This window comes from Gymnoscopelus microlampas (genome assembly GCF_963454915.1).
Source record: "Gymnoscopelus microlampas genome assembly, chromosome: 10".
In the NCBI taxonomy this organism is placed as follows: Eukaryota; Metazoa; Chordata; class Actinopteri; order Myctophiformes; family Myctophidae; genus Gymnoscopelus; species Gymnoscopelus microlampas.
In genome coordinates, this window is record NC_139947.1 from 23,310,418 (window position 1) to 23,328,290 (window position 17,873).

At 46.2% G+C, this 17,873-nt stretch overlaps 1 protein-coding gene across 1 annotated transcript in view; it reads left to right on the top strand.

The window, feature by feature from the left end:
* The first annotated feature begins 3,209 nt into the window (after positions 1–3,209).
* The window catches only part of epha2b (eph receptor A2 b), a 29,438-nt gene continuing 14,774 nt past the window's right edge, over positions 3,210–17,873 (top strand). Inside the window, exons 1-3 of the mRNA XM_084069547.1 lie at positions 3,210–3,426; positions 4,388–4,470; positions 6,400–7,057. Coding sequence (XP_083925673.1) covers positions 3,345–3,426; positions 4,388–4,470; positions 6,400–7,057 — 823 coding nt within the window. The 5' untranslated portion in view covers positions 3,210–3,344. The remainder of the gene's footprint in view (positions 3,427–4,387; positions 4,471–6,399; positions 7,058–17,873) is intronic.

The following is a 17,873-nucleotide window of genomic DNA, read 5'->3' on the forward strand; positions in this document are numbered from 1 at the left end:
TGGCTTACAGATATAGCAGTAAATCTGTCAAGGCACATGGAAGAACTTCCCCATGCCAGAACCACATTGCTGTGTAGATCAACAGGATCAGGTGTTGGGGATAATTTGAAGGGGATGGAAGCACCGGGCTTTATGGGTAATCAGACTAACAGATGAGCCTATATCCTGTTCTCACATATGGCCCAGGCCACACTTGTCGCTATGTGCATGCACGCACGCTGTGTGTGTGTGTGTGTGTGTGTGTGTGTGTGTGTGTGTGTGTGTGTGTGTGTGTGTGTGTGTGTGTGTGTGTGTGTGTGTGTGCGCGCGCGCTCGCTGACTGTGCTCCCATGTGTACTCGAGTGAGTGAAAGAGCGAGGGCCTTGTTGAGTTTGCATGTACATGTGCGTGTCAGTCTTTCTATGTACATGTGCAAGGCATGTGACAGTGTGTGTGCGCGTGTTAGGCGTGCGTGGGCATGCCTCTGCGCACACAAGTGCATGTGTGTTCGCATGCATTCATGCATGCACATGGGGTAGGATTTGAAACAATGGGCCTGCTGTTTGCCTCTCTCCACCGCTGCTGTAGTTGCCTTTACACCTGTGCTTGGCAGCCCTCCCAACCGAGCCCCCCCCCCTATACACACAGCCCCCCCATCCGCCCAGGTCTCAGTTTACATCCTGCATTAGCTTTTAGTACTGCACTACAAAGAACAATGCATATTCAACAAGGTTTTCCAGCTCAGATAATACACATACGACGACCCCGCAGGCATCCCTCATTTTAGAATCACAAAAAAAAAGAGTCCCATATTAAAGTTGCAATCCTTAAGTATTATTTCCTAGCTTGGATTCAAATCCAGGTCTCCCGCACGGGAGACCAAACACCTACCGCTCATCCAAGAAGGAATTTCCCAGGGAATTGGGCAGGGAAGATCTGAGGGGTTTCTGAGCTGGCAAGCAGAGCTAAGTCAACCAGTAAAGGAGCATGATTTACTCCAAAATCTAAAATGTTCAATGGAAGAATAGAGAGATCACCCCCCTACCATTGCATATGTACTAGTTATATTGTATTAATATAAATAAGAAAAAGAGGTTGCGCATCAACAATGGGTTTTCTCAGTGGAGTGCTAGACCCAAAGTCAGTATGTATTGTATTAATATACTCTACCATACAGATTGGTTCAAATAAAATCATATTCATTTGAATAAGTTCCGGACTGCAACTTTAAATTTGAGGAGGTAGCCCAAGATGGGCTCCCGTTGGGTGACGTCTCTTTCTGTCTCCCTCTATTATTGTCTTGAAACGCCTCCTTTCTTTCTTTTATCCTTTGTTTCTCTTGTTCCCGGCCTTTCCTTCTCTCCTTGTTCTCCCTCCCTCTGCCCTCTTTCTCACTCTTTTCAGTATTTTCCTGTCTCGTCAAACACTGGGTCCGTAAATGGGTGTCCCTGCGGTCCTCCTTGGACGTGGGGAGAGCCAGAGGCGCAAGAAGAGGGTGCAGGGTCTTGCGCATGAAGTGAGAGCACGGCTGGGGGGATTTAGGGGTTCAAAAGCCTGCTGAGACCCAAGGCATTTTCCCTGGTGTGAGGGGCTTTGTGAAACTAAAGCCTCAAGGCTATGAGAAGGCGTAGGGAGGGAGGGGGGATTGAGAGATTGAGGGAGGGAGGGCCGGGCAGGGAAGTGGGTGGAGGGGTTGGGACGAGGCATCTGACAGGAACAGGACAATCCCATTTTTCCCGCGGTGTCGGCATCACAGGTGTGTGAGCCTGTGTGTGTGTGTGTGTGTGTGTGTGTGCATATTTGTGTGTGTTGGTGAGGGTGAGGCCCATGCCAAATCAATGACACACTGTATTGTAATCGCCTATTGTGGCGACAAGGCTGGCGCTCAAAGGTAAACACTTACTCAGAAAAAAAAAACTCTTATAGTAAAGGACCAGGTACCGTACAACCCTCTGGCTGCAGCATTCAACTATTTACAAAGAATGGGGGGATTTATTTAGAGAGCAAGACATAAAATAAAGCTCCATTTATCGTTCTCACAGGCATTGCTCAAGGTTTTGCCATAGTTACAGAATTACAGTGGGCAACAAACAATGAGAGTAAGTCAGATAAAGCTTGACACCAGAATTCCACTGAGCACTAGTTGCTAGGTAAGGGACTTTTCGCAATTCCCCATATTCGTTCTAACTGAAGCATAGCTACCCTTCTCCCTCTCTCTCACACTCCCTAATGCCCCCTGAGAATAAAGACAAGATTAAACTTTTTTTTTTCTTTCACTGATAATTTGACCGCTTTTATCTAATGTCTTGGCGGGGAGCAACATTTTTGGAATGCTTTCTATAATTTCTGACAGGATATTTAGTAGGCCAGCTGTACTTTTTAATTCTGCTATTCAGAGCTGCTATTATGCTTATATGAATACATTTCTCTCTGCCTGTCATGTTGATTGTAACTCTGTATGTGGGGACTCTACAACAAAGGGGCATAATTTGAGGGGGGCTCCTGCCCCTGTTCCCCCCTCCTCAGCCCCATTCAAAACGGCAAACAATTCCAAATCAATATCTCCATGCAAGCAAGTCTAGTCTTTTTCTTGGCTGGCCTAGGCCTACTTCATAACTAGGTAAGTAACAGTAACAGTGGTTCTCAAGTGGGGTCTGGGGACCCCCAGGGGTTTGTGAGGGGGTTCAGGTTCCCAGCAAATCAGTTAATATAGCATCAAAATCGGTTTGACCATTTTAACCCTATACATTTGCTATTTGAAAATAGCCAAAGCTCACAATCTGCTTTTTTAAAATGTTATTTGCACAAAATGTGGAATATTTAAAAATGTTTTAACAACATAAATCTTGTAGGCTACAGTAGGCCTATGGGTGTCCCTGGCACAAAATATTTTCAGATGTGGGTCCGCGGCCAAATAGGCTACAATTTGGGGGTCCTCCCCAATTACATTTGAGAACCTGGGCTATAAAGCCTAAACCTAATTTAGTCCAGTTCGACTGTGTCGCGATCCGACGCGTTGTTGCACTTGTGAGCAAGATCTGTTTGGCAACTTTTTTGGCAAGCGTGGATCGACGCCCCTGCGCGATGGAGTATAAAATTAAAGTTAATCTGTAACCACCACCGTATGTGCCACACCCCCCACCCTGGCCCGGCCCGGCCTGCATGGCCTCCACACACACACATTCCACCGGGCGGAGTCCGTGACGTCCCCCATCATTTGTGAATGAGCTTCCGATTCAGACGCACTCACTCACCGACCGTTCAGTTCAACGTCTCGACTCATGCAGCAGGGCCAGCGTCCCTGTCCCAGCACAGCCCAGTGCACCATCTAAAGTTAAAGGGGGAGAAAAAGAAAGTTGGACAATATGGATTTCTGTGGAGTCGGACGATTATTATTTTCATATGTATTTATTAACGGTATATTTATTACGTTGCAATCAACAGAAGGTGAGTGATCTTCACTTTTCCTCCAAAGTTGTGTTAACTTTTCCCAGTTTCCAAGTTAATGTGTGTGTGTGTGTGTGTGTGTGTGTGTGTGTGTGTGTGTTGCTCCTATCACGCGTGCCATGTGAGGATAACTAGAGGAAGTATTGTGTTAGCTACCTGGAATGTTCTGTCTACTTAGTTTCACTATTACATTTGTATTTCTTGTTTGTATACTTATGTATACATATTTACGTAACACTTTAGATTATTTGTCGAATAGGAATAATCAAATCCCGATTTGTACCTACCCGATCACAGAGCCCATGTATGCCCATATTCTCGGGTGTTTTATTGCTGATTTGATATTTTACATTACCCTAATCATAAGGTGTGTCAGTGAAATGTCACCTTAGTAACTTTAACACGGGCACGTGAACAGACTGAACACTCGTCTCGTTGAAAAACACGAGGAACTTTGGAGAAGTCAGGGAATGTTGTTGAAATGTAGGCTAGTTTGTGTTAATTAATGACCTCAGACCTATATTACTAACGTTGGAGAGAAGTCAAACCCTATCATATTGATTGTATAGACACTTAATTGTATATAAATCCACTAACCCGTCAGTCGGCCACTTAGCGTCCTTCATCCACCTCGTGGAATAACCTATTCCATTTTCACTTGTATAGTTAAGCAGGTGATACAACACGAATAGCTCCATTTTATATTCTGTTTGATAACATGTGCTATCTAGATCGCATATCGGACATGGGTTTCTTGATTAAAAAGAAGTAAAGGTTTTTCCACTTCAGTTTCCTTCGAGGAAAAGTGCGATGCATTGTAGCCTGCTTATCAAGTATATTTCAAACATTAAAACTGTCTTATAGCATAAAGGTTATATCGGGCTAGCACATCGATATTTGTCTTTCCGCACGGACGTTTTTATGTGTTATTGATAGAAATATACGTGCTTTTTATCTGCAGAGGTGTTGTTGGATATGAAGGCAGCAGGGAGTGAACTGGGCTGGTTAACATGGCCCTCCCTCGAACAGGGAGAGAAACAAGGGGTAAGTAGCCTACTGTATTAAATCCCAGTGGTTCTCAACCTTTTCAGACCGTGACCCCCCAATATAATCATATTTGAACTGGGGACCCCCCCCACCACCCTGACAAGCACTTTGAACTGTAGGAGTTGAGGCATTACATTTTGTTTGACTCAGTTCCACAGATAACTATTGTGAAAATAGCAGATTTACAAGCTCTTATGAGCTTGCCGATCGGCTATTTTACATTTATTTGCCTATTTCTTATATTATTTGACAATTTTGCCATTTTTAGGTATTAAACGTTATTCAATTGTCACCTCACTGTCATCTGGGGACCCCCCAAAATCATGTGGGGACTCCCCTGGGGGGTCCCGACCCACAGGGTGAGAACCACTGTATTATATCCCACCAGGAGCCACATTTATACTTGGGGAATTTGCCTAGAAATACTTGCATGCATCACAGACATCACAAAAAGCATGATCAACTGTTCTCCTCCACTGCATTCGTGTCTCAAATATGCGCCCATGTGACCGTTGTGTGGTTTAGCTGTTCATCCTCCCCTCATCATTGTCAGATTGTCAGGTATCTTTGGAAGTTTGGTACTGAAAGCCTAATGACTGGTTGAGCATGACTGTGGGAAGGGGTCGGGGAATAATTGATCAGGGGGGTTGTGTTGACTGCAGAGCATGTTTGGGCTGCACCAAGGCACAGACACAGAGAATGGCTGCTCTGCTGTATACAGAGAATACTTGTGGCTTCTTGTGGTTGCAAGGCTTCAGCTCCAGAATTGTATGTTAGAGTGCAATTAACTTTTAAAGTTTGCAGCATGTGGTGCCTCTTAGGGGGGAGGGGTTGTAGATACAGCCAATCAGTCCAACCTATCTTTTCCTTACCAGGGGAAAAATGTCTATCTTTAGAGCTGCATCATTACATCCAATTGCTATGGTCATTTTGTGAAAGTATGCACACTTGGTTCAAATTCATGGTTCCATATTGTAGGCTAAATGGCCATTCAGTCTCACGCAAATTTGTTTTATGTGTATTGGCTCATTGGAGCATGCTGCTGAATTAAAAGGCACGTTTGGGCATGCTTGCAATTTTGACACAGACAACACCGAGTCCTGACTTTCTGGAAGATAATGTGTGACTCACCTTCACTGCTGCATAATCTGATGTAAGCTTTATCTTTTGTGCACAATAGTTTTAGTCTGAATCATTGTTGGGGAGTTTTCTAGTTTTATTACACAGTTAGCCATGTTATAACCCTTTATGATGATTATCATTTTAGCTCATTTTTGCTCATTTTAAATACCCCTTATATAAAAAAAAGTTCAGTAGCAGTTTTATAGAGGCGTTGGTTCTCCTGTTACACATCAAGTTTATATGCTGTGCCACACACTCAGCCAACAAAGCACATTCCTTTAATTAATAGCATAGTGGCAACATGCAGAGAGAAAACCGCAGGCCCTGCCCCTGTGGGGCCAAATGCTTTTCTGCAACCAATGTTACGTGAAAGCATGCTGGTAGAATTTTGTATCAAAAATGTCTGTGGCAGCATTTAGTTTATGTACAGCAACATTGTTCAGACAAGATGCCAGCAATGCCGATGACATGTGAAACCGTGAAAGAACACAGAATTAGATTCACTCGGCATCTCTTCAATGTCAGACATATTTTGTCATACAAAGGCATTTCTCCTACCCCTTATTATCAAGAATATACTGTGTAATGGAAGCTCGGAAATTATGTTTCAAAAAGCTTTCTTGGGAAATAAGGCCTTTAACCCCATACACAATGTTTTCAGTTTCAGGTTCAAATTACATGTTTCTAGCATGGACCCCTATACCTATAGTTCCGGTTCAGCCCATTACACTTAGGGGTTCCCCAAGGATCAGTGTGTGTGTCTCTAACCGTTTCCTCTTGTATGTGCGTTTGATTTGTTTTCAGTGGGAGGTGGTCCAGAAGACCATGAACGGCTCCCAGTTCTACTCATACTCTGTTTGCAATGTTGGGGAACGTGAGCAGGACAACTGGCTCCGCACCACCTTCATACAGCGGCGCCCAACGGCCTCCCGCGTCTTTGTGGAGCTCCAGTTCATCGTACGTGACTGCAATTCATTTGATGGTGCCTCGCTCACCTGCAAGGAAACCTTCAACCTCTTTGCCTCAGAGTCGGATGCTGACGTCGGCACTACCTTTCGCAAGGGCCAGTTTAGGAAAGTCGCCACCATCGCACCTGACGAGATCACCAGCAAGAGCGAGTTGCACATCAACACAGAGACTCGTGTGGTGGAGAGCCTGTCAAGGAAAGGCTTCTACTTGGCCTTCCAAGATATCGGTGCCTGCATGGCTCTTCTCTCCGTCAGGGTGTACTACAAAATCTGCCCAGCCACAGTAAAGAGCCTTGCGGCTTTCCCCGAGACAGTGGCAGGGGGCGAGAAATCCGAGAATCAAGCGCTTAGGGAGGTGAATGGGGTGTGCATCGATAACGCTGTCAGCGAGGAGCTGCCACGCATCTACTGCACCGTGGACGGCGAGTGGGTGGTACCTGTCGGGCAGTGCCAATGCAAGGCCGGCTACGAAGCATCCGAGGACACCTGCAAAGGTAAGGTCGTTCTTTTGACGATTATCTGTCCTCAGGCATTTTGGCTTTCTGTCGGAAGCTTGGATGTAGTTTCCATGAGGTGTTTATTTTATTATTTTAAAGCAGCTTTTTGACATTACAATTTACAAATGGGCATTTAGCAGAAGTTAGTCACTGTTTATACTTTGTATGATAACCACAGGTTGAACGAAAATGCATACCGGTATCCCATATTGTGGGAAGCGTTTGGTATTTATCATGGGCGTTATGTATCATCATTGTGTGCTGGAATTCTCCCTTTGGCTAATTCAACTCCTCAGTCATGGAAGGAATGCTCGCTTGTGCATGTCACGACATCAGCCCTGACCTTGAAACCGCCAGCTATCGGATCTGGGAACATGCTTCATGGCTGCAACTATGACTGACAAAATGCACATGTTGGATTTTCAGTTTCAACTTGAAATAATTTAACTAAAACAATAAATATATATATATCTCTCCCCATTTCCTGTCAATCTACTGTATACTACCAATAAAGGCAGAATATATAAGCCCCCAATATATCTTAAAAAAAAACAATAAATAAATAAGCTAAGCAAGGGTGCATGGTGGATCAACCAGTTAGTGCTCTTTGGAGCCGCAAGGAGTAGGACGGGAGTTTGAATCTGACTGCCCTCTTGTCTTGCACGTGTCTCCTCTCTCTGCCCTTGGTTTCCTGTCTCTCTACACTCTCCCATGAAATATATCATTAACCACTTAAACCCTATATACTTCATTGACTGGGCCCCCTGCTCTATTCTTGGCCCCCTCCTTTTTCCCCATGGCACCTAATATCTTCGCTGAAAATAGCAGATCTACAAGCTTACACATTGTCACATTGTGATGCGTTGCGAGCTTGTAGATCTGCTATTTTCACTGAATGTTTGGCTATTAACGCTGAATGTTTGTCTATTATGACATCATTGACATGCCCAGAAAAAGTAAACAAAACAGTTTATTTTAGAATATGTTTTGGCAGACTGACACCGAGGTTTCACAACAGTGAATGGACCTATTGATAAGTACCGCAGTCTGTTGCACCAGGTAGATTTCAGTTCAATCATTCATTATCATCCTTTGTCTTATCTCCACTCAGATATGATCTGTTGCCATAATTCAAGCACTTGACTTTGTAGTTGCGACACAACCCGTTTTATGTCCCAGGCAGACGAGGCCCTTTATTGTCGTCGGAAAGGGCTGTCAGAATTGACGAAATTGATCAAAGACCGGCCGAGGTCTCCGCGACTGTGATGGATTAGCATCTTCAAGGCAGATGAGAATGAGGGGAGGAGGCCCCCGGAAGAGGCCTCCGAGGCCGGGCGACTTTGTTCACCGCACGCATCAGAGAACCTGGTGGCCCTCCTCTTGTGACCGGGCATGTTCACTACACGTTCTCTCTCTCTCATATATGCTGACTTATTGAGCCTCTACTTTTGGTAGAGGCGGTGCTTTGGTATTTGGGTGTATGGTGTGACTCCAGTGCATTTGTAGGTGAGCTCACTGCGTGCCAGGGCCTGTCGGGATCTGCTGCTCCATGACAGAGTGCCTTGAGCTTCTCGCTTGCCTGAAGTCAACACAGTTTTGAGCACACACACACACGCACACACACACACGCACGCGCACACGCACACGCACACACACACGCACACGCACACACACACACACACACACACACACACACACACACACACACACACACACATACACACACAACACACACACACACACACACACATTGCAGACTGTCACACACGACTGCAAGCAATAATCCTCACGATAATACATGCGTGCATCTGCACAGAGATGCATGCGTGCGCACACACACACACACACTGTAGATGCAAATCCCCCTTTGCAACCCCTTCATAATAGATTGCCTGTTTCTCTCTCGTCGTTAACAGACAGCCACAATCCTGAGATTTAATGTAATGTACAAGTGGAACCAAACGGACCCATAGCTCTGAAAGTGTGCAAATGGAACCACATGGACTCTTCCTTCACGGGTCCATTTGGTTCCATTTGTGAACTTCCAGAGTTAAGTGAACTCTTTGGATTGTACAGTGTATGTGTGATGAGCTCGTCTGTCATTTGCACCGTTTCAGCTAAGGGAGAGAGTGCCCAGGTAAGCTGATTAAAGGGGGAGAGGAGGCGCAGGAATGAAGGATAGGGAAATACCTATGCCGCGCGGCCTAGCGAACTGTTTGTGTTTGAGTGAGGGGTGTGATTAAAAAAGAGAAAGAGGTGAGGAATGGAATGCAAAGGCAGGAGAACAATGACGTTCTCTGTTCAGCCGCTGTCAGGCTGTAGGCACTGGCCTCATCCTCATCCAGACCCTTGTACCAACACTACCGCCCCCAGTGCCCCACACACACATCACCACCACCACCTCCACCTCCACCCCTTTTCCCCTTCGGTTGGTACATTCCTGTTGGGTTTGCCGAGGAGGAACCTCCCCGGATTACTCCAGACCTGTGGAATTCCCAGGAGGAGAGCAGCCCCGGGTCAAGCCCTTTCAGGGGAAGGGGAAAAAAGAAAAGAAACGCCTCCCTCACCTAGATGGAGTGGATGGGGAGGTCGCAGAGTGAACCCAGAGGTTCAGATGAAGACAGAGATAGAGCACAGGTTTACAATGTAAGCCAGGCAGAGACGAATGAACGGCCCCTAATGGTTCTGAGTGGAAACTCCACTCAGGCACGTTCACTCTCATCGTTATCGTTGCTGCCTGGTGAAATGCAGCGGAAAAGCAATCTCAGCATTAATCTTCTCACGTTGAATATTTTGGTGGCCATTTGCGTGTTTGTCATGTGGAGCAGGGCCATTTTAAAACCTGTTAAAGCTGCAATCCATAACTTTTATGTCCCACCTGGGACCCCTATTTCACCACATGAGAGACCAAAATTGTACCACTTATCGAAGAGGCAGTCCCCGATTGACATGGGGAGATATTGCGCTCATGAGCTTGAGGCAGTGCTAGTTCTCAATGGAAGAGTAGAGAGTCCACCACCAACCACTGTAGAGGCGCTTCTTGTATTGTATTATATGTAACATATTCTACCATACAGATTGGATAAAATAACATTTTATTCTTTCAAATAAGTTCAGGATTGCAGCTTTAAAATCCTGTTGTCCAATGTCAGAATTATCTAAACAAACACAACCATGATGAACCACTCTGTTCCTTCAACAACAACAAAAAAACATACTTTTTGCAGATGTGTTTAGTCTGTTTACCCACAGCACCAGCACTGTGTGCTTCCAGTTGGGACTCGCTGTGACACGGTCCTCCCCAGAAGCCTGTCACACCCTTCCTTACTCATAATCCACAGTGGCACAATGGAACGGCATACCTTATGTTACCTCACAATGGCTTCTCCATATAGGTATTGTGTACTGTACTGTACGTGTGTCTGGGCACACACCTCGCCAGCCACTGTAGAGCAGTGTGCAAATATGGCTTAAGCCCACTTCATGGTTTCCAAATGGCCTTGTTTACAAATGGAGCCCAGAAGCAAAATGTGTGCACTTGCCAAGAGTGGTTTCAGGGGGGGGGGTGGGAGGGGGGGTGCGTGTGCGTGCGTGCGTGCGTTGGGAAGTAGCGTCTTGGTGGAACCGTCGAATGAGTTCCGCTGAAGTTATATACTCGAACTGGGGACAGTTTCTCTGTTTTTCACTCTGTTTCTGTCTGGCTCCATGCATCTTCCTGTTTCTGTCTGTCTCTCTCCCCCTCTATTTCTGTTTGTCTCTATCCCTCTGTGTCTGTCTCCATGCCTCTGTTTCTGTCTGTTTCTCTCTCTGTTTCTGTCTGTCTCTCTCCCTCTGTTTCTGCCTCTCGCTCTGTATCTGTCTGTCTCTATCCCTCTCGTTTCTGTCTGTCTCTATCCCACTGTTTCTTTCTGTCTGTCTCTCTCTGTTTCTGTCTCTCTCTCCCTCTGTTTCTGTCTGTCTCTATCCCTCTGTTTCTGTCTGTCTCTATCCCTCTGTTTCTGTCTCTCTCGCTATCCCTCTGTTTCTGTCTGTCTCTATCCCTCTGTTTCTGTCTCTCTCTCTCTCTCTGTGTATTTGTGTGTCTCTATCATTTCCAAGCTGATGTAACATAAACAGTTGGTGACTAAGTTGTAGTTGTGTGACTGCGCATTGTGGTGAGTGACTCGTATGGGTAGTAATTGACTTGGGTGTGTGTGTGCTTTTTAAGTAAAGTAACTACTGGTTCTGCATGCATTTTTGCCTTCGTGCAGTCACAGTTTGCCGGTTCCACTTTTCTCTGCCTCAAGTCTTCCCTCTCTCCTCTGTGTGCTCTGTCCTCCTGAGTTATCACTCTCCTTTCTCGTTTGATTATTTTCAGTCCGATTCCACATTCCCATTGTCTTCCAGTGTTCATGTGGTTGTAACGAACAGGCCTCCGCTATTGCACAAGCTCTCGTCGTTGCAACAAACTGAAAAACATTTTTTTTGCGCTTTGTTGATACTTGATGGATAATGGAGTATTATTATTACTGGCTCCCGCCCGGGTCTCGAAGGTGACACCGATCAAGTTTAAACATCCCGTTTCACACGGCCCTGATGGGGCTATTTAGATTTTGTACTGTTATGCAATCTGCTGTCCACCAGTAAATAAATAAGTTTACTTGCAGCACGACTGACTCCTAAAGATAAATAGAGGCTAAATTTGAACTGTACCCCCCAATCTGTGAATCATAGTTTTTAGCAAGGGAGGCACAGACGTGCATGTTCGCATATTGGCCAAGACACATAAACATGTAGTGAAGATAAAATGTAAACTTTATCTGCCTTTTCCCCCCTCCTTTTTCTTTTTTTCCCTTTTTTGTTGCTGTTCTGAATGTGTCTTGTGGGAGCTGTGTTTTATGATAAGATTTCGGACTGCGTACGTGCTAGAAAGAGAAGATTCCTCGTGGACTGTATAGCTTGAGGAAGTGAGGAAACAGAGGAAACAAATGAACAAGTGCTGTTTAATGGTCCTTTGGTTTTAACCGTGTAATGGGGAGATATATTTGTCCCTGGAGCCAGCTTGTTGATCATCCAGAACCTCTTTTCAAGGCCAAGGTCTTGTGGGATTCCCCATGATGGGGAGTATACGGAGACGTGAACGTAGGATCCCACTTACAGATCTCACGGATTTGACACAGTTGACTTAAAGTGTAGAAAAGAAAAGAGCCTCATTCATGGCGAGTCCTCTCACATAATGAAACCGTCTCCTTCCCTGTGTTCAAATGTTATGCTCTGTCGAATTCCCCTCGGCCTTCGTTCCCAGCAGTCGGTCAGGGAAAAAAAGAAGGAAGGTTACTCCACAGCATAATCTTTGACAGTGTAGAGACGTATGGCAGTATCGCGCAGCGAAAATAGCCAATCTACAAGCTCATCAGCTATTTTCAAAAAGACATTGAAAAATGTAGAAAAGTTTGGCCTAGAGCTTTGACAGTGTTGTCCCTCATTTAAATGCACAGGCTGTATATAACCCTGTCTTTTCCCTCTCCTGCTCTTGGGCGGAACGGGAGGGTTTGGAGAAAGACACCGTGATTACTTTGAATTAGCAGGACTCTCAGATCTCATGCCAAGTTAATGTCGGCCTCTCGGGCTGAACATCAGGGAGTTGGTTAGATAATGGGTGGGGGGCGACTGAAGATGCTTTCAAGCAGTCATGCAGTGTCTTGCCGGGCCACGTTTGCAGCGAGCAGAGGCCCACTGATTACCCTAAAATCACAAAGAAGATGACAAGGAAATGTAGTCGGGTTTCTTTAATGTGGATCAGAAGATAGTTACTGTTGCGGTTTAATAACGCTTGCTCACCGTGACGACTGACACTAGATTTCTCTTTGAATGTATATCAGGCACTCAGCATGAAACATTTGATATCAGATACGTGTCTCTTGGATACTCTGTTTTCTTTTTTTACCCGTATTATTAAAATTCATGCTTTTGTTTTTATTGATTGGGTTGCAGTGGAAAGTGATGACAAAGATGTTGGTGGTTGTTGTGCGGCAACAAAAGATGGGTTGAAATGTTTCTTTGATGTCTTTGTTACCCCGCGCGTGGTAACGTGGTTAAGATGCCCATTGGATTCATTACCTAAAGCGTAAAGACTTTGTTTGGAGTTCAACCACATGAATCTTAGCGTCCCTATTCTGGGCATGTCATAATAGGCGCACATTCAGCGAAAATAGGCAAACGTTTTGGGAAAATAGCAAATCTACAAGCTCACATGTCGACGTTGTATCATGAAGTACAATATATACCAAAGTTTAATATTTAAGATATATTTTACCTTATATAGCCTATCAACGAATCGACACAAAACATTTTGAATAGATTCGTCATAATCAACTGAACCACTTAACCCTGTATTATATACTTCATCGTACAATGGTGGCGTACAAAAATTCTACGGGTTTGTATTCTGCTTGTATTCTATTTTTTTTTTTTATATAATCGTTCATTAATCGTAATCGAGGCAAATGTTAAAAATAATCATGATATGGATTTTAAGTCAAGGGTTTTAGTCGTTAATGTTGTAAGAAGTCTAATGTATGTTGTTTGCCTTCCCTTGTCTTGTCATAATGGTGGCCATTTTTCTGATGAATACACAGGATTGGGTGACAAGGCTAACTGATCATTAATGTTCGGTTTGCTCTGTCACAAAGTTACACACTAGTTTGGTAAAACTCACAATTGTGTTTGTCACATTGAATATGTGAATAACCAGCTGCACTATAATTTTCTGCTCACTGCTCACTTTTGTGAATTAATTTTGAACTGCTTTTAAGACTGTGTGTGTGTGTGTGTGTGTGTGTGTGTGTGTGTGTGTGTGTGTGTGTGTGTGTGTGTGTGTGTGTGTGTGTGTGTGTGTGTGTGTGTGTGTGTGTGTGTGTGTGTGTGTGTGTGTGTGTGTGTGTGTGTGTGTGTGTGTGTGCTGGGAAGGGGGGATATATTTCCCCTCTGTGACATTCCTGGGCCTGGAAGCCAACGGGAGGGGGGGGGGATTGGGGGTCCATCGTGTCCACCACGATGTGGAGAGTATTGTATTGTATTGTGCTGGCGGAGTGTGAGGTCAGCACTTTCCTTCCCCACGTCAGTCAGTCACCACCGCCATCCCGAGCTCCACCACCAGCAACAGGACGGGACCGGAGCGGAAACCGGAGGTCACCTAATCCCACAGTGACTCCCCGACCCGTCGGCTCAGGGCTTTTCATTGTCGGCCCGGCGCTCGGCAGCCTCATTGAAACTGCTTTGATTTCTTTTTGTCCTGCTCGAGAAGAAATGTTGTTTATTGGTGCATTTGGTCACGTTTTGCATGTGTTTGTTGGTTGAGGTGTTGGGGGGGGAGGGGGGTTAGGCAAACCAGGAAGCTGACAGAAGTCATCAGAATCCAAGTGGTTGAGGAACTGGGTTGTTGTCTTTGTCACCTGGCTGTCCTGATTGGACCTGCCAGCACCATGCCAGTCAGACCAAAGACAGATGTGGCTTGGTAACCATGACTGAGGTCAAAGTGCACAGAGGAGTCTCATTGGAACCCGTTCCAGACGCCTGTTTCATGTCAGGCAATTTATTAACTGCTTTCAATCTGGCGTTCCTATTTTGGGCATGTCATGGGTGAAAATTGTCAAAAGAAAATGTGAACAACAACAACAACAAAAAACAACACACTCACTCCTTTGTCTCCTCAGCGTGAGCACGAGGAGACAGAGGGGTGTGAAAGAGAAAAGGGGATTAGGTGCATTTATTGTGTTTGTTAACAGCCCCGAGATGAAAGCACTGGGTGCAATTGTGAAACAGATGTAATGCCCTTACAGCTGCTCCATCGGTCAGCTAATCCTTTTGACTAATGTGCCCCCCCTCCATCGGCCCTTACACCTTTTAACTACCTCGACCGTCCTCCCCTCCTCTCTCATACCTCGGTGACCCCTGGGCTCGCGTTACATGCTACACCTCCCCCATGAGAGACCTTCATTGTTCCACCAATCCCCCCTCCCCTCCACCGCTACCTAACATGCTAATGACACGTTGTCATCCAGCATACAAACAAAGTGACATGACGTATTGCTCCTCGGACCTCGGCTCAGGAATGAAAATAGGGGGGTGTGGGGACAGGTTAGGCCAAGTTTTAGACCCATTCATTATGCATGTGCATGTCGTAGCTGAAAATAGCAGCTCTACTTGACGAAATTAGCAGATCTACAAAGCGCATGATGCGGCGCGCTGTGAGCTTGTAGATCTGCTATTTTCAGTGTGGGACACTGGCGCACAACTAAGTATAACTCAGACATTAGACCCCATTCATTATGCATGTGTATTTAGAAATCGCTCTTGACATGGCAACAACTAATTTCCCTGCACATTATAGAGGAGAGACTCTTCTGGGAGTTGTCCTCGATACAGATCAAGACGGATGGCATTTTTTTTCTTTTCCTTGCGTATTTATTTTACTTGGGGTTTTATTTTTCCACCGGCGACCGTACTTCTGAATTTAACCTCCACCCCCGTGAAACATGCCACCGGCCTGGCCTGGCTGCAGTCGCTCTCTCCTCTCCTCTCCGCCTCCCCCACCTTCTCTCCTTCCTTCACTCCCTTGCTGCTTGCGTCTGTTTGTTTTAGTTGGCCATCGACTCCCTGTAAGCCGTGGACAGTTTAACTCACAACTGCCCCGAGACAGACCTGACCTTTTGGCTCTTAAAAGCCAAGAGCCTGAGTTCACTGTGTTTTCTGTGCCCCCCCGTCGCCCCCCCAACCCCTTCTCGTCATGCCCACCTCCCCTGCCTTCACCATGTACTCCCCCTACTCCCAAACCACCACTTAGTTGTGGAGCCCTGGTGGCAGATTTCTGTTGTGGAGCCAGCCACCATATTACCCATTCATCCATCCATCCGACCATGCATTCATCAATGTCTCACATCTCATCCATCTTAACTGGCCGCTGACAAACCAGGGGGCCCCACTGCACGGCTCCCACTCCAAAGCCTCTCTTGGGGGGGGGGGGGGGGGGGGGGTAGCGGGTGCCCAAAATGTAGCAGGTCCCCTGCGCTCGCTCACAATAAACAAACGGCAAGTCTCTCAGGGCACATGGTAGGGGGGGTGGCTCTCAGATGACAAACAGTGCCTCGATCTCTGGGGACTCTGCAGCGAGAGGGAACAGAAAGGGGATATTTTCTTTTTTAAGTTTGACGCAGGAGACGTTGAGAGACGTTTGTTTATGAGAGACGGATAAGGTTCTCCTAAAGAGCCCCCGTGCTCTTTGCCCTCCGCCTCGCTTTTGCCCGGTCACCAGACGTTTCAGAACACTGTTTGGTTCTTCTCGTACATTGGTTCCCTTCTATTTCAAGATCCCCCATAACTCTGAGAGTGTACATATGAAACATACCTGGTCTATTTGGAACCCCCTCAAGGAACCCTGAGGACCACACTTTGAGAAACACTGTTCTGGTATTCTGTCTTGGTGGGGGGGGGGGGGGGGGTTCCCGCAGTATCTTGTGTCTCTCGATCACTCTCTCCTGTACCTCGCAATGCTTTGATTGGCTGCTGTAGGAAGGAAGCGCCGCGTCAGCCTCACACTTCCTGCTTCCTGTTGTGTCCAGCAACAATCCAGAGACAAAGCCCCCAACACACACACACACACACACACACACACACACACACACACACACACACACACACACACACACACACACACACACACACACACACACACACACACACACACACACACACACACACACTCACGGATTCTGTGGAACCAGGAACATTCCTTTTTTACCGGAAATTCCCTCTGCCCTGGCATTGTCGAGGAATCCCCTCAGTACCCACTACCCACAGCCACTGCTCACTTTTGCTTGATTAAGTTCAATTTGCTGTCAGTCTGACTCATTATGTGCAAGGAAACACATAACTCACCCCCCTGTTTTTAAGAAAGGAGAGTAAAATGGGCTGAGACAGAGACAGTACACTCTGGTGTCCAGCCTCCTGTTGGGTGGTGTCCACCCTGGAATGTATTCTTGATTATAGAGACGGCTCACAGTGTAAGAAAGCCATCGTCCCCACAGCCGTGCCCGTGACCACGGCGCGTTGCAGCCTACCGTGTTGCCGGCCGGCCATGTAACACACACACACACACGACCGCGCACACTCACATGCACACGCACACGCACACGCACACGCACACGCACACACACACACACACACACACACACACACACACACACACACACACACACACACACACACACACACACACACACACACACATGCACACATACGCACACACAGAGCCTGAGGCTAGACTTCCCTTATTCAGTTGCCATGTGGCATCTAGGCTATTCCGATTCGTAACAAGTGTGTGTGCATGCGTTTCTTTTTTCTTATTTCTCCTTTCTTCCTTGCTTGGCAGTTGAATGGCACTGCATTCTCCTTGTCTGCTGGGCGGCAGTGAATAGCGATGTTAATGGGTTAGCTGGGAGTTTTTTTTTCTCTTCTTTTTTGCGAGGGAAGGGAGGGGACAGAGGAATTCGGGGATTACGATGAGGAGGAGAGGTAGGGGAGTTGGGGATGTGAATCAGGGTTCAGGGCGGCAGCTGTTACCCCTACTCAATGGCACAATTCCGCCTCTCTCTCTCTCTTTTTCTCTCTCTCTCTCTCCCTCTCTCTCTCTTCTCTCTCTCCTCCGTTTTCCTCAAGTCCCCCAGCAGGACTGATTAACCCTCTCTCCGTGTTCCTGTCTCTTTCTTTATTTGACCTTCTGTTTCTCCATCCCTCCATTTTCCGCCTCAGCCATCCTCTGCGTAAAGTCTGTGTT